At 36.3% G+C, this 22570-nt stretch overlaps 1 protein-coding gene across 1 annotated transcript in view; it reads right to left on the bottom strand.

Annotated features, from left to right (window-relative positions):
- Positions 1 to 536: 536 nt before the first annotated feature.
- The window catches only part of PLXDC2 (plexin domain containing 2), a 495943-nt gene continuing 473909 nt past the window's right edge, over positions 537 to 22570 (bottom strand). The window contains 1 exon segment of the mRNA XM_020966887.2: positions 537 to 10901. Coding sequence (XP_020822546.1) covers positions 10785 to 10901 — 117 coding nt within the window. The 3' untranslated portion in view covers positions 537 to 10784.

The following is a 22570-nucleotide window of genomic DNA, read 5'->3' as shown; positions in this document are numbered from 1 at the left end:
CTACCTGTATGGTCTTGGGAAAATTATTTAACATTCCCAGACTTCTTTTTCTTCATCTGTAAAATGAGGGATTGGATTAATAATAACAATAATAATTCATTTTTATAGCACTTATCATGTGCCAGGCACTGGGCTAAGCATATTTCAAATATTATCTCGATCCTCACAATGACCTTCTAAGGTAGGTACTGTTATTATCCCCATTTTACATTTGGGGAAAGTGAGGCAAATAGGTGCTTTGCTCAGGGTCCACAGTTAGTAAGTGTCTGAAGTCACATCTGAATTCAGGGCTTCCTTTAGGCCTGGCTCTCTATGCACCAGGGTGCTGCTGCCTGACAATGCACAGGGTCTCTTCCATCTCTAGGTTTAACGATGCTGTGACTTGTAATGCTTACTTCATTGGACTGGTTTAAGAAGCAAATTAGATGATATGTAACAATCTAATATGATGGTATTTGACGATATTTTGCAATCCTTCAAGTGCCATACAAATGTCAGTGATTTTATTCCTAAATAAAAGCTCTGACAGACATAGCTAAAGGTGTTTAAAAAAATTAAAACAAAACCACTTTTATTGTTTAATATGTAGTCAAACTTGACAGTAGTGTTACAGAAATTGCTCTCTTCTCCCCTTCTAAAATCCCAAATTTGCTGACATCAACCAAAAGTGAAGAATGAAATTAATTGTGAAAATAGCAATCAACAAAGAGGACAAGAAGAGTATTTGATCATCACTAGTTTCCAGGCCTCTGAATATGAATTCTGCCTCCCTCCCAGTTAATATACTGGCTCTCTTACATTTGCTACCAAGAAACGATTCCCAACATACTGTAAGCAGAACCAAAATTAAAAATGCAAAGAAAGTCGGTTTCAAAAAAGCTGTACGGGGAAAGGATATAATGAATTATTGCAACAATACAGTAATCCCCAGAAAAAAAATAAGTGGTAAATCAATATCTTGTAATGGAATACATTCAAACTTAGAGACATGTAATCTTATAGTTAAAAACAATCAGGAGTAGTTTATAGAAAATATGTAATATCTGCATATTCTTGTATTTAAGCAGAGGGCTCCTGTATGTCACACCTCTTTTGCTATCAAACATTAGTGCAAATTCAGACACAATGGTTTTACATTTGCAGGCTCAGGTAATTCAAGAAAAGCAAAATCAACAATTACATCTGTTACTGAAGAATGTAGCCCTAGATTGAAACATTTCCATTTCCAGGGCAGGAAAAATGGGAATGATGTCCAAAGTACTGGTACAAGTCCAAATAGTTCATTTTTGCAAGTTTTATTCTTAATAAGTTTTGGGAAACCCTACATTCCCTTGAAAGACAAGGTCCTTGAGATGAGACACAGTGCCTATTAAGATAGTGAAAAACTCATTGTCCAAGTGTTTGCATCATGCCCTGTCTGGGTTCTTCATTTTGATACACTTTTGACTCAGTTATACACGGTCAGATTTCCTCCCCCATCCTGTTCCAAGCAATCTTACTGCAATGCCTGGCACATAGTAGGTGCTTATTGAACATGTCTTTTTGACCCAGACAAAGATAGTAATTATACTTAGAAATGCAGCAGGAATATTCTTTACCAGGACAGGCAAGGACAGGCAGCCTGAGGAGCGGTGGAGTTTTTCTCCCTGTACACTGTAATGCTTCAAATGCCTACAGACAGAATTACCAGAAAAAAGTCATAAATTCCAGGCAGTAAATATCCCCATGATCCCAACTGGCATACCAGAAAGCCTGGCTTTTTTTCTTCCTTTTGCCTTGAAAATAGTAGTTTTCCAAGGTGCTAGCCAAGTGCCCCTGTGTGGGGCCATTTCAGACAAGTGAGGGAGATTTTTTTCTTTCTTAGAAGCTAGTGAAAAATATTCTCTCTCCCACCAGGCCACTTGTGCCCATGTTCCAGTATACACAAAATGACTTTGAAGAGATTTCATTACACTCCTTTAATAAGTAGAATGCCTTTTAAAAAGAAAGACCTGATTTCCCCTAATGTTATTTTCAGTGCTATCAAAATGAGGGCACCTGAGAAGACTTGATTTTGAGCTAAAAATATATCAATCTGGGTTTTTCCCTCCCTTTTAATTCTCAGTGTAAAGATTGCTGCACTATACTATATATGAGAACTCAACAAAAGACATTTCTGAAGCAAGTGAAAGCCTATAAAATGTGGGCCCTCCCCAGAGTTGCCCCAGATTCCCAGTATCTCTTCCTTCAGGAAAATTCTTTCTGGCTTACGCTCTCCTGTGACGCGAAATGAAGGAAAAAACCAAACAAACACATCTGTTCTTATTAAATAATAAAGGCAGTGGCAGGGAGGGAATCTATTGTTGGTTAGACCTCAGATCCAAATTAACCTAATTACATAGTTTGGCAGACTGTATAGGTGCCATGACGGAGGCAGAGATGAGTGTTATGCCAAATTCCACACCCCTCTGGCTATGCTCTTATTTTGTGGAGACATGGATAGGTCCATATCCTCTAGCATGCACAATTTGTCTATCAGCTTCTCCTAATTGTTCAGACTTTGATGTGGCCCCACTCGTACATTTGCTCCTTGTACTGACTGAAGCTGGGAAGACTGATGGGCAAGGCTTTAGGAGCTCGGCAAAATCATTAACCCCCTGTTCCTCACTTCCATTCCCCTTCCCTCAAGTAGAAAGGGCAATGATGCAGTGTTTGTAATGGAAGTTAAAGGACTGGATAGGAGGTAACAATGTAACTGAAATCTTGTTATGGTAAGATTAAGATGATATAATAGGTAAAGTGATAGACTTTGAGTCAGGAAGACCAGAATTCGAATCCTGTCTCAGAAACTCTTCTTTTTGTGCTTGTTTCTCTTCTTTTGGGTCTTCATCTCCTTAGCTGGAGGAATGAGAATAATAATAGTACCTACTTTACAGGATTGTTGTGAGGATTAAAAGAGAAGTGTTGAGTACTATGCAGACCATTAAATACTATAGAAATGTAAAATACTGTTATAAATAAGGGCTACACAATACCTTATTGACACTTAGGTCATGGAAAGCTATTGTGTTGCTTTCCCAACATTTTGCACAGTCCATGGCACACAGTAGGCACTTAACAAACACTTGTTGATTCATTCATTAATTATGAGTACAGAGACACTGAGGGGAGGGCACCATTTTTAAAAAAAATCATTGCTACAAAGGAATAGTGGGGATCACTGAGGTAATTTTATGCAAACTAAAATTGGCCAAAATGGATGCATCATTAAGTCAGAGTTTTTTAATACATTACTCTACTGATTTTTAAAACCATTTTCTGATCAGTAATTCTAGATATTTGGGAAAAGAGGTAAAGTCCCTAAATAAGACTTTTTTTTGACTGAGGCTGAAAGACAGTAAGACTAAATGTCTCCATGTAAAGTTAGATGTGACGTTACAATCACATGTAGATAGTTATTTGTTCCTTCACAACTTGATTTTTTTGGTTTCATAAGTTTTCCAAAAACCCAACATAGCATATTTAATCAACTCTATTGTATTCCCATGTTAGTTAATAATCATCATACTTAATGATAGTAAGAATAGAGAGAGTTGTGGGATGGTTTGGGGGAAAATATCATTTATAGTAAAGTACATAAATGAGATAATAATGTGAATGACACCTTGGACCATCTTGAGCATTCTAATCCTGAGGGTCAGTGTTCTTGCTCAAATGGGGAAGACAATTGAAAACATTTCTGGAAAATATCAATAGTAAGCCACAGTCAGCTCCACCTATTCTGACTGACTGACTATCTATCTATCTATCTATCTATCTATCTATCTATCTATCTATCTATCTATCTATCTATCTATCTAACTCAGGGCCATTCTTCCATGAAACAAGAGGAAGAACTACAAAGGAACATTTTGAAGATGTCTGAAGAATTTTTTTTTGCCTTTGTTACACTGTTGAATAAAGCCAAAGTTGAGTCAACAAGGCTGTTCCAAATTTCATGCAGATTATAAGGTCAGAGGCTAAGGACCAAGTGGAACAGATAATGAAGATGGATAGTGAACAGATCTTCAACGCACAGTGTACAAATGCCCATATGTGAAAAAAAAGTCTCTGTCAAAGACAGCAAATCTATACGATAAAAAGTGTTAAGGTCTAGGTCAGCCATTACATCTGCAACATAGACTACCTATATGGCTTCATCTTCTGCATCCTCCAACTTAGCAAGGTTAATCAGCCACTAGAAAAATACCTCTAAAGGAAGATCTCCCTCAAAGCAATGAGGACATTCCTTCTAAAGCTGGAGGTGAAGAAAAGGCCATGTAGGATCCTGCTTGCTGAAGGAGCTTTCACAATTTTGCAAAATGAACATTGTAAGCAATTAGCTGCAATGGCACCTTGAACACCCATAGCTAGACTCTAACAAACACTACACTAATGAAGGGGATGGATTAAAAGTACAACTGAAAATGAGGGAGAGAGGACCTGTGGACCTAAAAATCTGATTCTTTAGCTTCCAGTTATTTTATTGATCTTCCGAGTATAATTCGCATTCCTAAAAACTACTGAAACTGCTTTGCTTCTGGAATTTTTTAAGAATCCTAAAGCTAATAAAATTTGAGAAGCCATGAGAGAAACACTGGTGGAAAAAAAAAAGCATGAAACAATGTTCTCCCTCAAAAGAGCAAGATTCAAATAAACTGCAGTCTCATAATTTCTCTAGCGACTGTGAAACAATATTACATATAAAAAGGGAAATATGTGATGGAGTAGGGAAAAAAAGGCCAGTGAAATTAGAGGAAGAAGGCTCAGGTTCAAATCTTCACTCTGTGACCTCAGTTTCCTTATCTTCAGAATAAGGTGGTTGGATTAAGTAATCTTGAAAGTTTCTGCCAATTCCATACCTCATGATGTTACATGGCTAACTATTTAAATTGGCCTGGGAAATGCAGTTATTCTATCCCTGGAAGGAAAGACGAAATGACACAATCTATGACATTTTATTTTTCATAAAAATTCTCCAATCAGATGCTGCAAAATGAGCAACAAGTTGTCTTGAATGGGATAGAAAATTTGAATTGTATGTTCCATGTAATGCCAACAAGCTAATTTGTTCAACACTTGGTCAAAGAAGATTACTTATGGTCAAAAGTTGCATACAGTTTAAAGCACTGGCAAAGCATTGTGATTAGAAACAAGGAAAGCAATATGCTCTTTGCATTAGATTTTTAGAATTCTTTTCAGGGACAGGTGAACAAAACATTTAATAAACTGGGCATCATGAGGATACCAAGAATAAGTCAACATTATAACCCAAAACATTACTCAAAAGGACTGACCCAATTGAAAAGAAGAACCCAGTAAAGGACCAAGTACATAAGTGATAGCATGAAATCACTTGGTTGCCACCAATCACAATTAAAAATGGAATTAAGCTGGAGGAGAATAGTCTTTGTAACGAGAATAAAGAATATTGTCATCTCCTTAGATGTGTACTATACTTGGTCATTCACAGGACATTTTCACATGCCTTATCCCATTTGATCTTCATAACAACTCTAGGGTCATAAGACTAGAGTTGGAAAGGATCTTAGAGGCCAGGTAGTCTAATCAACCAATAAGGAAAGTGAAGCCCACTTAAGGTTACGCAATTTGCCAAAGGTTATGTAGGTAGTAGGCATCGGAAGCAGATATTGAGCCATGGCCCTTTTTAACTCCTGACCCAGTGCTCTCCCCTGCATCACAAACTACTGAGGTAGGCAGATTTTATAGTCCCCCATTGCACAGATGAGGAAATTAAGGCTCTGAGGACTACGTAATGCCTAGGATCACACATTTAGTCAGTGACAAAGCTAGGCCTCGAAACCAAGTCTGAACAACTCCTCAGTCATTGCTGTTACTGTTATAGGGGTGTCTCTTTACCAAAAGAAGTTTATCACAGTATTTAAGTCGAGACTTTTCTGAATGGAAAGCCCAATCAAGTCATTTTCAGGATCATCTCTGGATAACTTGCATTATAGTACAAAGAAATATATTTTATAGCAAATTACATCACCAGATAGTGCTATTTTCAATACTCAAATCTCTAAATGCTCACATGCTTTAGGCAAGGAGGCTGTCTATTACCACTTACTAGGTAGTTAGATAAATCCATTGGGTATTTCCTTCAAAGCTGTTGATCACAATTGACTCAGACCTTTTTATCCTTTGTGGGTCCTGTCCACGTCCTGCCATATATTTTTGCACAGGGGTCAACCCATATTACTGAAGGTCTTTTTAATAGGCCTTTTCATATGTCATAGGTACTATTTAGGGATTTGGATTGTCCAATTATTTTTCTTCCACCTTATTTGACTGACTCACCTCCTTTTCTGAGCATAAATATTTCTGTTGTTATCTTTTATGCCCACTCCCATGGAATCTTCCATTAGTGATATATTGCAATCTATCAGAACCCATTACAAATTCTACTTTGCTCACTGGATGACCCATAAGAGGAATCCTTCAGTCAGGATTTCGTGATTCATAGGTACATTCATGGCCATACAAATATCAATGTTAAAAGGATGGATTTTTGTTTCAAATTAAAGCTTATGGTCATTAAAAACACCTCAAAATTTCCCAAACGCAATGCAACTAATTATCCTACTTCTTTTATTTTGTGGGTTTAGTTCACTATCCAATTGCAACATTTGTTCAAGACACATACATATATATATATATATATATATATATATATATATATATGTATATATATATATATGTATATATATATATGTATATATATATATATATGTATGTATGTATGTATATATGTATGTATGTATATATATGTATGTATGTCTATATGTATCCGTGTGTGTGTGTATATATATGTATACACACACACACACATATGGAACACATGTCAGAGTGAACAAGAATTATAAAAAAACAAAGAGACGATCTCATTAAGCTGCTGATGGTGAATGTTGGGGAGTGGATAAAGGGCCTAAAATTAAGACAGATTATCACCACTTCTTAAAGAAGTTTAAGTCATGTGCAAAGATTGAAGAGATCAAAAAAGCTAAGTAACTCTATGAGCCAATACCTGATTATCTTGTCAAGGAGACCAATTTAAAATATAAACTCATTTGTAAAAAAATATCATACAGTAACATGATGAGAGATTTACTGCATGATACAATAGAAAATACAATGAAATAAATGCAGTAGGCCTTGAGATGAACTGTCTGCTTAATATAACCATTGGTTTATCCTTAGCTACTTCAGAACTGGTAGATGGCAAAAATCTAATGAAAATTATGGGGAATTGGGGAATCAGAATGCCTGAGTTCTAGGCCCTAGCTAACGATGGCAGAACATTTTCATTTTCTGGGCCTTCTCTGCCTCAGTTATAAAATGAGGGATTTGGATTAGATAATAAATGAGAAAAATCTAAGATTTTACAGAGCTAGTACAGTATGTTAGGTCAACATTCCTGTAAAGATTATGCAATTAAATTAATATCCACCAGGAAGAAGGCATTGTGTGCTGTGTATATAAGCCATTCCTATTTGATGCCTGCTCAGAGGAAATATTTATGAGGCTTAAATTGTAATAATTCATTTAGTGAAATGGAAAAGGGGATGAAAAATATTTACAAAGGTACTAATCTGTCTGTATTTTTCCATCTTAATATCTGACTTTGGTTAAGTTTCCCACATTTATCTTTTCTAATGTGAATGTTGACAATTGTAATAATCAAGGCAATGTCATGTTCTCCATCTTATGAGGAAGCAGTTTCAAAGGGGTTAGATAATTGGTTTATGGCTTTATAGCAGTCCAGTAACAATTGCTTAACATCCACTTGAGAAGTCTTGATGTCAACAGTCAAATTTATGCCAGGCTTATTAGCCCTTAGTCATATTGGAGATCCTTAGCACCAGCTCTCACTATACACTACAGTAGCACAGTATAATCAAGCAACATTTCAACTTAATTTTCTCCATTGGTGTTTTTTTGTTTTGCTTTGCAGTAATTTCTATGGCTATTAGATATGTGTGCCACAATCAAGTTACTAATGCATGTTATTAACATATTCACACTCTCTATAGAAAATGTCCAATTTCCATTTTATACTCTAAGATACCATTTTCTTTTGATTGTGCAGGGGAATCTAAGCACAGAATAGGAGTATAGAATAAAAAGCAATGAAATAGAAATAGAAAGCATGAAAGAGGAAAGATGTCAGTTAAAGTTGCTATCTTACTATTAAATTTTAATAAATCTTCAATCTGACCTGCGAGGACTTCTTCCTGATAGCCCCCTCCAAATTCTGATGTGTTTCTACCATAAAGTTGTCTTGAATGTTTCCTATGTAGGCAAACTGGGTAATTCAGATTAAAGTCGTGAAAAATTTTCACAGAACTGTCAATCCTTATAATGCATCTGATGAGCAATGATGGGCTTTGGAATATCTTCTATTTCCTCCATTAATGTACAGGAAATCATACTTGCATCTAGGTTTAACAGAACTATTTGTCAATTACTGCCACTGGAAGACAAATTTATCGTAAAAAGCAGCCAGAGCAGAGCATCTCATCTCAGAAGGAGGTTGTCTACACGATCATTAAATATTCTTAGAGTACCAGCTGCACCAGTAGAACTGGCAAGTCATTTGGTGATTGCTACATAACTAAATCTACCCCACAAGGCATGTGCTGGAACAGTTCATACAAAATGAGAAGGCATATGGCTGTAGGATGGTCATCTTAACCTTCATTTTCATTTGCTTCTCACTTTTTTAAGATGACTGTTACATAATTCATGAAAAAAGGTTAAATGCCATGTTGGATAACTTAAGAAAAAAATAAAAAGTAAACTGTGCTATACAAAAACAAAAACAGTACTGGTTTACTTCATGAAGACAGTTATTAAGGAGAATCATGATTTATTAGTCGATTGAAGTCATTGGATTCAGACACTGTCTATACATTCTAACATGTTAGTAAGGTGCTACTTACAATATATATCTATATCTATATCTATATATATCTATATCTATATCTATATATATATATCTATATATATATATAGATATAGATATAGATATATATATAGATATAGATATATAGATATATATATATGCGTGCTACTTGAGACCTGAACCTGCAAATGTTGAACACCGTACCTTGACAGGAATCACTTTGTACAGAATGTAAAGGGTTCATAAGTCAAGATGGCAATGGAATCATACACACATTATTTGAATTTCAACTTTAGAAGTTCAGTGTATATAACCCTTTTCCTCCTCAAAGAATGTTTAAAATTCCTTTTCCCGGGGGGGGATGTTAACAATCTGGATGGTGGTTAGTCCAACCAGGCCAACATAAGTGATGGCCTCATTTAAGGAGCTTTTAATGTCTTCTTAACCTAATCTGGGAAGGAAAGGGTTGATGTGAGTGGAAAAGTGGCTCATGTAGGCAGGAAAACATATGGTACTGCAATTGAATGAACCACTTTCCCCTTGGGACATAAAAATATTCTAATATTAAGGATTATTTTACAACTCAATGGAAATATGCAGTAATGCAATCCATTTTCTTTGTCCAGATGACAAAATGCAGTCTTAACAGTCACAAGAGCCTGCCTTGTGTTAGCTATAAACAAAAATATATTTATATATATATATTTATATTTATGCAACTACTATGTGCTTTAAACAAAATTACTGTATGAATCAGCAGGGTTCTAAAACATTTTCCTTTTTTTTTTTTCTTTAACTCTCTGGGGATGTGTGCTGGAAATTGAATGGCTTCTTAGGCAAGAATCACAATGAAACAGGCCATTAGTGCTGACATGGCAAAAATAAAAAATAAAAAACAAACCCAAACCCACACCTATTTGTTTGAAATCCCTCAATAGTTTTGCTTCACAAAATGCCTGAGAAACTCTTCCTGTTTCCTTTCCCTTCTATGAGCCAAGACCATCTTTTACGTTCATTCATTCCATAGGTGGACCATGCAGGCAGCATTTCTCCAAAAATAAAAAAAATCCAGATCTGACATTCTGAAACAGAAGCTATGCCTCTCCAAAGAGGCCTTTGGGAGCTTCTTTGACAAAAGTTCACCTAAAACTTGTAATGTCTTTATGACTTGTCGATGGAGAGGATGCGTATCTCCTAAAAAGTGGGAGGCACAATTTTATCTTCCTCTTGAAATATGGTCCACACATTAGAGTAATGAACTTGTCTGAACAGGTGAGAATGGACCATGATAACCAAAATTCTACTGCCACTTCGCAATTTTGAAGATTGGAAATTGCTTGTTTTATATGTAATCACTCTTTTGCCCGCATGAATTGGTTTTGTTCTACCATCTTAAAATACTAATTATTGTCTTTTCCTTTAAAAACGTCAATTTGCAAAACCTATTACCTTTGAGACCCCAGAAAACATGAACCAAAGGGGATAGAACCCTTGTGGACTAAAGCTTTATTTCTTCCCTTGATTCTTATGCAACCCAACACCTAAGCCAACAGCATGGCAGTCGTGTCAGAATTCTGACCAGTCCACTGGAGATGTTCTAAGTGAACTGTACGTCATTTCATTAAAGAAAACTACTCCACAGCGTAATATGGTGTTTTTTTTGCAAATTCCCTTCCCCAGCTCTCTTGGGCAAGGCTGATCCGGAAATTGTCCCCTGTTCAGGCTACAGCAGCTTAGGGCGCCTTTATTTTTTTCTTTGTTTTTAATTTTTTTTTAAAGATATAGGCAAAGTTAAAGTCTTACACCTGTAAGCCAGTACTGGTGTTCTGTCCTAGAAATTTTAACACTGCTCTGATACAATAAAACCTTCTTTTTCTCCAACAGGTTCAACTTCAGCGTATGCAGGGTGTCCAGAGCCTCTTCGAAACTTCATTGCTGGCCATCTGCTGGGACGCCGCTGTAGGGAAAAAAAAAATAACAAAACAAATAGAGTAAGTACAGATAATCTACATGTCACGAAGAGGGGAAATCTTCAATTAATGTTTTAAATAAATTCACAATGACATTTAATCACCTACTTTCTCTTTAAGATAAACAACATGGTATAAGCATTGGATATAGTGAGTATAGAACAGGCCTTGGAGTCAGGTTGACCTGGGTTCAAGCCCTTCCTTTGTTACAAATTGATCTTTCGGTACCTCAAATGACTTTCAGACTGTTAAGTTGCATAATAGCTGCAAATCTGCATTGTGTAAAGGGAGTTTCATCTCTCAAAGTTCCAAACACCAATAAAATTACAACTCAGGACAAAAACAAAAATTTAAAAAAAATATTATCCTTCAGCCCTCCAGGACCTTCTCCCACAGTTTGTTTCACTGAATAGATGAAAATTCAAAGCAATCTCCCTTACATACCATCTGTTCTACTCTCAGACATAGTAATTTATTATGGGTGGGAAAGGGTCAACAAGAATGTAATGGAAGTCCCTTGAATCTAGAATCAAAAGACCTGGGTTTGAGTCTAGGCTTTATGTAGTATGAGATAGTTGTATGTCTTTATGCAAGTCATACCCTAATGATCTTTAGCACTTTATGGTTCTTTAAAATCTTCATTACTCAAAATTCTCGTGAAAGACAGTTTGATTCCCAAATTAACAGATGCTGGCATTTTTAAGCTGAAGAAGTTGGGACATAAAATGAAAAAAAAAAAGGCTTTCATATCAAATATGTGCATAAAAACAAACTCATTTTTAAATTAAATTTTATTTCTAAATAAATCAACATTTGCCTTTTCTCTCTCCCAACACCTCTTAACACCCCTCTCCTATCCCCCCATTAAAAAAAAAAGGAGAAATTCATGTAACAAATATATATATATATATATATATATATATATAGAGAGAGAGAGAGAGAGAGAGAGAGAGAGAGAGAGAGAGAGAGAGAGAGAGAGAGAGAGAGAGAGAGAGAGAGAGAGAGAGAGAGAGAATTAAAACAAACTCCCACATTGGCCATGTCCAACTGTGGGCTTGTCTATGTCTCAATCTCTACTCTGCACCTATCACCACTCTTTCAAGACATGGGTAGTCTTTTTAATTATGAATCCTCTAGAATGGTGGTTGTAAACAAATTTCCTAAATAATCACATACTCTTATCAGAAATTGAATTTATCAACTACTTTTATATTGATGATCAAAAAAGAAAAAAAAATATTTTCTCTCCCTTCTAGGAAAAGAAGTAGCTTCCTTATTTACAAAAGAACACTATTAAAATATATAATTAAATCATAGGGGAAAAGATCCTGAAATACTTGAGAGGGACTAAAGGAATGCCTAAGAGGTATTTGATCCCTTTATCAAAGTTTTTCTGATTTGTAGATAAGACAATAGATATTGAACAAGGGAAATTCATCTCCATATGAAGAATTTGAATGGGAAAAGGTAAAACATCATCACAGATACACTGCCATTTGCCATCTGTTTAGTTTTGCCAATTGCTTGCCACTGTTGGTGATTAATATCTTTGGAAAGAAGTTTTTACATCAGGAAAGAATGAGTATTAACTTTGTGTCCTAAGAAAATTCCTATCAAAGTAATAAGTTTGGCCTGAAATAATTTTATTTAATGTGTATTTAAAATGTAGGCAGAATGTTCTGCATTCATTAACTCATTAGGCCTCTTAACTAGTGCAATATAATTATCTATATTTTCTATAAGTGGAAATTAAAACTAAAAAGGGCTACAAATCAACAGGTCAGCCCTGGAAATGGAAATTACCATCATTCAATCGATAATTACTAAAAATTTAGAAGTATAGTTTTGTATATTAGTTGAATAGAAAAGGTGAATATATCCCCATTTTTACAAATATATATTTCACCTTGTAGCCACTTTGTTTATGCTATGGAATAGTTCCATAGTTTCCAATTCGATAGAGTGGAAGCCCCTTTAAATGAGACACTTTTCTGTTTTTGTCTATGTATCTACTTTCTCTAGCACAGTGCTTTGTAGTACTAGGCATTTTATAAGTGTTTTTAAAATTGAATTAATTTAAATGGTGAAGTGAGCAATTATGGTGTTTTGAAAGATGGGGGAAAAAAGTCTCTTCTCTCAAAAGCCTGATGTGCTTATATATCTCACCTGTAGTGGTAGTTCTGAAAACTCTCATTGGTCAAGCTAAATCTTGAATCAAAAAGAAAAAATGACCTTTTACCATTAGATCAACATTTCTTTGGAAAAATAAGCGCTAACTTGCATCAGTTCAATTGTTTCTTCAACCCATATGGGTTGTAACTAGCACACAAGACTTTCAGCATTTAGCTCTATGGTTACAATTTTTTTTTTCAACTTTCTAATCCTAGATAATGTGGCCATGAGCAGAACATCTTCCCTGAAACTGGTGAACACTTTTGGCCAGAAAATATCTCCCTATTTTATGCATTTCTTAACATTTATCCTCAGAGAATTTTCGAATGATGCTAACTCTGTGGTTGCCTTGATCAGGGACCTCTTAAAATAATTTTAGCATTGGCAAATAAGAAAGCTTGTTGAAAGATAATTCAATTCAACAAGATTATATATATTAAGACCCTGCTGTTGTTCAGTCTTTCTGTCATGTTTGACTCTTCATGACACCATTTTGGGGTTTTCTTGGCAAAGACAGTAGAGTATTTTGCCATTTCCTTCTTCAGCTCTTTTAACAGATGAGGAAAACAGTGACTTGCCCAGGGTCATACAGCTAGAAAGTGTCTGAGGCTAGATTTGAACTCAGGAAGAGGACTCTTTCTTACTCGAGGCACCACACTCTATCCACTGGGCCATCCTGCTCTGCCATTAAGAGTCTACTGTGTGTAAAATACACTGCTCTTGTCCCTGAGGATTAAAAGATAATTCTAATGAATCAAAATGTTTCTTCTATAATTGATAGGAGAGTCAACATAGAAGTATAAAAGGATGCCAGAAGCAAAGCAGTGCCTCATTTTGTGTTAGTCTCCCTTATTGGCACACATTTTGGCTTGTTTAAGGGAGGAACACTTCTTTTTATATTTTCCAATCTCAACCTCTCTGGCCTCATTTTCCTCATCTGTAAAGTAAAAAGTTTAGACTAGAAGGTCTCTGATGACTCTTCCAACTCTAACTCCTAGGATCCTCTGAGCTCCTTGCTGATAGCATGCAGCAAGCATGTCATAATTGTAAGTTGGATTGTACTTAATTGAAATTGAACTGGAACACAATGCAGAAAAGCAGAAGACAAGAAACTTCATGGAGGGGCAGTGAAAGCAGAGGTAGGACTTCCTTTCAGTAGGCATTTTGAATGATGAGCAAAGGATCACAAAAGGTGCTTCAGTAACAAAAATGACGTCTTGTCAACCGTGTAGGTCAGTTATTTCTGTAAGTTCTGGCAACTGACTTTGACTTCAGTCATGTTAAAACACATGACTATATAAAGTCATTCCTTTAGCATAGAGAACTCATCTTTGTGTTGTAGCTTACTCTACACGATGCAGCTTATAATCTCTCTATCAATTAAATAATAGGCCTGAAGCCTTTAGAGATTGAGTGATTTCTTTTTCACAGTTTGTAAATGTCAGGGAGATGGGGGGGGTGCAGAATAGGGAGTCTAGATCTATACTTCCTTGGGTGTAGGGTAGTGGTGTCAAATTCAAATTGAAACAGGTGGGACACTCAACTGTACATAAGGGTGTTGGTGGGCCATATATTGACTTAGAAAACTCATGTTTATCTACCTATCTATCTATCAATCATCTATCCTAATATTTCCTAATATCCTAATATTTCAATATATTAAAATCAGATAGGAACTATATTTTAATCCTGCGTGGTACCCAGGAGTTTTGGGGCCTCACGTGGACTATGGGCCACGTGTTTGACACATTGACATGATGAAAATTGTCATGAGAACTTTTTCTACCATTGAAGGTCAACCAACATTTTCTCCACAACTTATAGGCTCAGAGAGTTGCAAATCCCTAAGAGGTTGACTTGCTCAGGGTTACCCAGAATATATCAGAGGCAGAATTTAAACCTTGGTCTTTTGACTCCAAACAAAGGCGTTAAACTACACTATACTGTCTGTCCTCTGCACAATTCTAGGATTTGTGGAAGAAAAAGGGATTTTTGAATTGCTGCCAATTTGTTACAAAATCTGAAAAACGCCACATAACTGTTTTTTTCTTTGAAACCTATCTGTCCTACATATGCCACATGCTTCTCCTCCACTGCTGCTTATGAGCCCTGGAAATGATGAGCGAGTATGAAGAGCTTTCTTTGTAAAAAATCTACTTTTTGCTGGAAGCTTCAGGAGAATGTGTAATCTACATACACATATCCCTAGATATGCCTGTACATAGGCATATATGTGTATATATATATGTATCGACATATATGCTATATGTGTCTAACATGCATTACATATATGTATATATGTAGAGAGAGAGAGAAAGAGAGAGAGATATGTGTGTGAGTGCATATGCACACATTCTATATTTCACTTCTCCCAGTGGTTACTCTTATTTTTCTGTACTAGATCAATTTTTCATATTTAGACTATCCTGATGTGTCAAGGGAAAAATATGTTAATTATTCAGTAACTTGAATCATTTTTCTGTTTCTATCCTGCAGTTGCTCTTCCCTGAACAGAACAGTTTCCTTTTATTCCTTATAAATCAAATTAATGGGGCATTCAGTGCATGTATTAGAATGACTGAATTCCTTGTTTCTCAAAGAAAAGTATGTAATGGTGCCGCCGTGCTATGACCAGTTGCACATGTCAGTGGGAGGGAGCTCTGAAAGCTTAGAGAAGACCTTAGATCAAATACTGCACCTCAATCACTTCACTTGTATCTTGAGTCCTTGATGAAGCTACTTAGCTTGTATGAGCTTCCGTTTCCTTATCTGCAATTTGAGTAAAATACTATACGCAACTTGCTATTTTCACAAGGTTGTTGTAAAGGAAGTACTCTATGTGTGTATCTAATATCTATATAGAGATATGCCTGCAGAGCATATTCCAAAAATCCTAGTACAAATTTAATCTATTGTTGTTCAGTCATTTTTTCACTTGTGTCTGACTCTACATGACCCTATTGGGGGTTTTCTTTGCAAAGGTACTGGAGTGATTTGCATTTCCTTGTCCAGCTCACTTTACAGATGAGGAACTGAGGCAAGCAGGGTGAAGTGTGACCTGCCCAGGGTCACATAGCTAGTAAATGTTCGAGGCGAGATTTGAACTCAGAAAGGGGAGTCTTCCTGACTCCAGGTCCAATACTCTCACCTCACTCTCCTTTAATCTACTAAAAGACTATTATTAATATTACTATTCACACTGGTTACTTGGATCAAATGAAATAATGTATTTAAAACATTCTGAAGTTATAACAACTCATAACAAATCTGGCAGGCATAGTGCTCTATCTATCACACCTAAAACTGTTTATATACCTTAAGCTTTTCAACTTGGCTTCCGAAGTGGCATTCCCTATCTGTCCCAGGGCCCTGAGCTCCTGATGGGTGAGAGAGGTCACAAAAATCTCTCAGACCTCAGTCCTATATTAATCGAGTCAATACTACCATTCCTGGGAAGAATAGGTCATGTGGTAGCCTTCCCAGAGAAGAACACTGCTCTGAGGCCACAGCTCCTGTACATAATCTATCTTGCCCTATTAGAAAGTAAGTTCCTTGAAGGCAGGAAGTATTTGATTTTTGTATTTGTATTCCCAGGGCACAATAAAATGCTTAATACATGCTCATTTGTTAATTTATAGATAATATAGGTAGTACCACCCACATTTTATAGAGTAGGAGTGCGAGACTGACCGAGAGTAAATTGTTTGCCCAGGATCATATAGCCACTAAGCGGCAGAGCTTGCATGCGAATTATAACTATTTTTATTACTCACTTTGACATATAAGCTGTAGCCTCTTTTATCATTTACCTTCTAGAGTTAGGTACATTGCTGAGCATATTTGGGGTGATTACCTGATTATCATTATTATTACTAACAGTTTTATGGGACTGGACAAGACCTGTGATTACATTGTTTTAGGAAAATCTCTCTACCATGGCAGATTGGTACCTACTCTTGCAGCTTAGAGTCTTGAAAAATTGCCTTGGGGCACTGAGAAGTTAAGTGATTTGTCCTGGTCATTCATTCAGCATATGCCAAGAGCAAGACTTGAATACCATCAGCTTCTCACCTCTGAGACTGGTTGGCTATCCACTATACCAAAATTAAGGCCTTGTTCGTTACAGAAGCTGAAAGTAATGAGATTAAAGATTTGTAATGTTCCATAACATTTGTAATTTATTAAAATCTTCACATATTTGTATCTTATTTCTCCAACTATATTACCATCTGCTTTGTGGCGGTGTATTAATTATTTTTTGTCCCCTGCAACACCTAATATGTAGTTCCTTGAACATTATAGGTACTACTCTAAAGCTAATGGATTTTTCTTAAGGCACACCAATAGGACATCAGCTTTGTTTGGTCTTATGACTTGTCTCCAGTCTTGTACTGATATGGAAATTTGTCCATGATCTCCTTAACCAGAACACCAACTTTAGCTCACTTTCTGCAAAAGGAATTCTGATCTGCTTATCTGGCTAGCAAGTGGGGGCATCTAGTACTTATTACAATAATCATGTCACTTTTAAAAAGAGGTTTGTAGCCTCTCTGTAAATGAGCCAATTCACTGTTGCATGGTGATGTGGTTAAAAGAATAAGGGAGGGCTGCCTTGAGTTGTGAATATTCCAGTAAATGTCTAATGTGAGTTAGAGCTGCCTGGAAATGCAATCAAGCTGCCTGAATTCTTCATGGGGGGGAGGAGCTTCTTATAAAACGGATACTGAGCACACCGATACTTGTGAATTAAGGCAAAGAAAAGCTTCTTTTAAAGCTAGAAAGCAACTAACTTTTCCAACTACTCTGATCTTTGGAAAATGAAACATGTATAGGTGTGGGACTATTTACTGTCATCATGACAGGGTATTTAACATATAGAACAATTAAAAATATAATATCAAGTGACCTGGGTCTCTCCCAACTTCAAAAAGTGATTGGAATTCAATTGAGGGATGAAGATGATGGCAGCACAAATTCACAGATAGCCACAGGCCTGAAACTGATTCCCTGCTAGAAGGACATTTCATTTCTCACCACTCACTGATGCATGCACACACATTTATTTTTGGTTATTAGTTTATAAAGGGTACCAAATTAAATTCAAAATAGAAGCCTCTCTCCCTCCTCCTCTTCAGGTGATTCAATTATAGCAAATGGGCATTTATAAAATTATTACAATTATTTGATATGTTAATTTTGGCCACACACTGTTCTTGTCATACTGACCAAGTTTTTTTCAAATTGCAAGGAAGTGATATCTGTGAAGAGAGAAGAGAGGGGGTGAAACACCACTGCATTTGTAAGACAATAATGCAGAAGATTGATTATGCAAGCTCCAAGCAGATGCACTCATCACCCTCATCTCTACAAACAGCCTTTAATTGGCTAGTATCATCAGCCTTTAATCATTTCTTGTTCCAGGCTCTTCAAAAGCGAACAGCACATTGCTGTCTTTTACAAAGACTCATGTAATTTCTATGAAAGCTAGGGTGAGAGTGTCATAAATTTCTTCTGTGATAAGAAAGTGCTGATGGCCATTACAAGTGGCATTATGTAAGCCATCATCACTACCCAAGTACTCTTAACAGCTGATATCCCAGGAAATGACTTTTATAAGAGTAGCATCACAAAAGTGGTCAGTGGTATTTAGCATAGTTGGTCTGATGGATCCCAGTTAGTTCCTGTGAAAAAAGATGTTTTCATTCTGTGGTCAACTCTATGATATCCTGTGCCTGGTTATCTAGTTAGGGGGTTACTCTTGCTTTTCCCTCCTTTTGTCTGCTTTTTAACCTTCTCATTGTCTACCGTAGAGAGTGACTTAGAAGAAGAAAAGACAGAAGCTCTCTGGTCTTTTCTGCATTCCATAAAAATCTGCCATGAAAATATTGTCTTTATGTTGTGTGTGGCTTTCATCTTTGATGGTGTCTATCCCTGCTCTTATTAACACAGAGAGAAAAATACTATGGCAAGAGGAGGATTTTGATGTATTCTTCAAAAAAGAAGAGTTCACTTCCTGAGGTCAATACCTATCATTCTTAAAACTCTCTAGCACAGAAGAGTCAACACTTGTTATTATTCAGCAATTTAATAATCCTTATGGGGGCAGCACTTATGTTAACTTCCATATTTTCAGTCTTGGAGGACCTATGATTTCATCAATGTTCATAACCATTTATACTAATGCAGTGTACAAGGCCTCTGTGCTTTGGTAGAAGGTTTCATGAGCAGTATTGGCACCTGGTGGCCAACCTTGTGATGATAAACCTCTCAAATTCTATCAAAACTAGTTCTGAGGTGGCACAGCCACATTCCATATCTGTGGACTCAGAGCCTTCTTGATTGAGGAAAGATAGCATGGTTCAGTGGCTGGAGCGCTGGATTCGGAATCAAGAAGACCTGAGTTCAAGTTCTGCCTAAGACTTCTGATAGCTTTATAACCGTGGCCTATTTACTTAACCCTGTGCTTCAGTTTCCTCATCTGAAAAAATGAGGGCATTGTATTGAATGGCCTTTGTAGTCCCTTCCGGCTCTGAATCTATGATTCTGTGACCTGGTAAGGCTTGTGTTCCACCTTATATTACAAACGTTAAAGAACTCATTTTCAGTGTCTTTCTATGATGTCACGTTATAAAGGTTTTCCTTATATTAGTGTAAATACTTCTCCCACTGAAATCTGAATTTATTATTTGTTATTTACCCGAGTGGAGATAGAGATAAGCCAGCCGGCCAATCACAAATATTTATTATTTGTATCTGAGGAATGATACTATTTTTAAATTTTATTACATTTAGCCTACCTCCTTCATCATTAAATCTTTTGACTTTAAGAAGAAAAATGCACAAAATAACTATCGCAAATTAATTCTACTAACCAGTTCAAATTTGATAACCATCACCAAACAGCATTTTATCCCAAGATGTCATAGATTAGGTCCAAATTTATCTTGGAGACATTTTGTTTCTACTTAGTTATTTGCATATTGTCTTCCTCCATTAAATTGGGAGCTCCTTGAGGGTAATAATGGTTTTTATCTTTCTTTGGATCCCCAGCAGTGTAGGCAATGAATGACTTGACTGAGTTATTGCTGAGTTATTTTCTATAAACAGTTTTATCTCCTTCCATTTTATTTCAATCTCATTCTCTTAGCAGTGATGTGAAATCTACACCTAGATCTGTCACCATCTATATGTTTCTGTCCTAAACGTTCACTTGATTTATCTCTGATCAATGGTCTAAATATATTCTAGTTTTTATTATTGGGTTCATTTGCTTCTCTCAGTTTCCTGAATAGAGAGAACCTGCTGCAATCTCTTTCTTAAAAATAAAAACCAAACAACCAACCATTTCCTGGGTCAAAAAGCAATCCAATATTTGCTTTATTTTTCATTATTGTTATAAACTTACCATGTGGCTTTGTATCCACTAGATGGTGACTATTTCCTATACTAGTAGCTTCCTTTTGCAATTTAAAGAGTTCTTTCTCCTTATTTTACGGACAAAATAACATCATGGTTACTATAAAACCTTAGTCACTCAGCCATTTAATTTGAATGCAAATCCAAGTAGAAATATTTTAGTAGCAGACTCAACCTTTCATGGGAAAGACAAAAAGTGGATGTGATTGTTGCGCAGGGACCAACTCAGAACCCACAGAAATAAAAGGCCATTTCTGCTCAAGAAGGAAGGTGGATGTACTTCTTTTTCTTTTGACTCCAGAGGGAAGGATGATTGTGAGACAATGCTATTTAGTGAATAGAGAAATGTGGGGAGAAGAATGGAATGGCTGTTATTTTCCTCTTAGCTCCTCCAGGTCATGACTGATATTTCCCCCTCCTGAGAGTAAGGAGGGGGGGGGGGGAGACACAAATGCTTTCTGTGGTTTGGAGATGACTCAGCTATATCCCTGTCCAGCACACAGATGTTTCAACGTGTAAGAGACTGTGCTTGCCCTAGTTGGAGAAGGGGAAGAAGAAAATGCATTTTCCCTCCCTCACTATAGTGGAAAGTGTAGTAATGGTCAAAGATTCAGGTGAAATTAGGAATAGGAAAAAAAAATGTTAGTTCAGATTTTAAGATAAGCTTGTTTAACGAGTAGTTCTCTAAATCTCTGTGTGCTGCCTATGGCAGAAGTAGATTTTTAGTATCAGAGCTGTGAATATAGTGTACCAACTGCTTTAATAGTAGTCTCAGAAAAATGAGCTTTAGGAAGTGAACATTTTAGGTTGTTGTATTCATTTGCTGGTTAGGATAATGAGTATTTGTTTAGTAAATGCCATATTATATGCATGATGCTAAGCATGTGGGTTACAAAGAAGGAAAACATTACAGGTATGAGGGTTAGCCTATGAAAATTAAAACAAATCTATTCTTTATATTTCATGTAGTGGAAAGAACATTGATATCACAAGGAGAGAGAAAAATTTCAAGCAAGAAGGGACATTGGAACCTTTTCATTTTACAGATGAGAAAACTGGAGCCTCCCAAAATAAACTGATTTGTCTAGGGTCATGGAGGTAGGTGGCAGAGCCCTATTTTGACCTCGTGGCCACTAAACTCCAAATCTCAAGCATTTTCTACAGCATTATTATTGTGGTCAGAAGACTCATGTTCCTTGGTCTTGTACAATTCAGTAGCTGTATGACTTTAGACAAGTGTTGTTCTTTTTCTACTTCTATGGACCTCTTGTTTCCTTCTCTGTAAAATGAGTGTTCTTGGACTAGATCTGAAGTGTCAGACCTAAAACCTGCAAAATTCCAGAATGCAGCCCCAACCAAATTACAACAAAATTGAAAAACATTTAGCAAAATTAAATATATGTGTGTATATAAATATGCCTGTGTTTTATATTTAAATCTAAGTCTCTATATAAAGATCTCTGCATATATCTGTATCTGTCTGTCTATCTCCTAGATAATGCTAATTATAGTTTTCTAAGTCAGTATGTATCCAGCAGGAATCCATTTCTATTTGGGTTTTATCCCACAGGCCTAGATGACCTCACAGGTTGCCTCAAATACAAACAAACTCTGATTTCTGGTCAATGTTATTTTGTAATTTAACATTATTCCCTTATTTGAAAGATTTGCTTATGGACTTTCTTGGTTCCTGAAGCCTTTGCTGGCATAACAAAATATCTGTCACTGCCCATCTAGATGCATTTGGAGGAGCTTATTAGCAGAAGAATGACCACCAGGTGATAAAGTTTCTTGGTCCAATAACTCACAAGTCACTCATTGTGGGTGGTGTGACCTACGTGGCAAAGGGAAGCATTCCCTTACGTGAAGTTTGAGGATGTAATACTTATCTAATAAATTACATTTTTTTTTCTGGCAGATTTTCAACAGCTACTTGTACAGAATTGAATGACTGTGATGTGGCCTGTCAAGCTACAGTGATTTAAAAGCAAGAGGTAAGGGATTTAAGAGACTACCCAAGAACCCTATTGCCACATAGCAATGTGAATTTTGATTTGGGATGGATCTC

The sequence above is a fragment of the Phascolarctos cinereus genome, unplaced genomic scaffold (genome assembly GCF_003287225.1).
Source record: "Phascolarctos cinereus isolate Bilbo 61053 unplaced genomic scaffold, phaCin_HiC Scaffold_1;HRSCAF=81, whole genome shotgun sequence".
Classification (NCBI taxonomy): domain Eukaryota; kingdom Metazoa; phylum Chordata; class Mammalia; order Diprotodontia; family Phascolarctidae; genus Phascolarctos; species Phascolarctos cinereus.
This window is presented reverse-complemented; position numbering and strand designations above follow the sequence as displayed.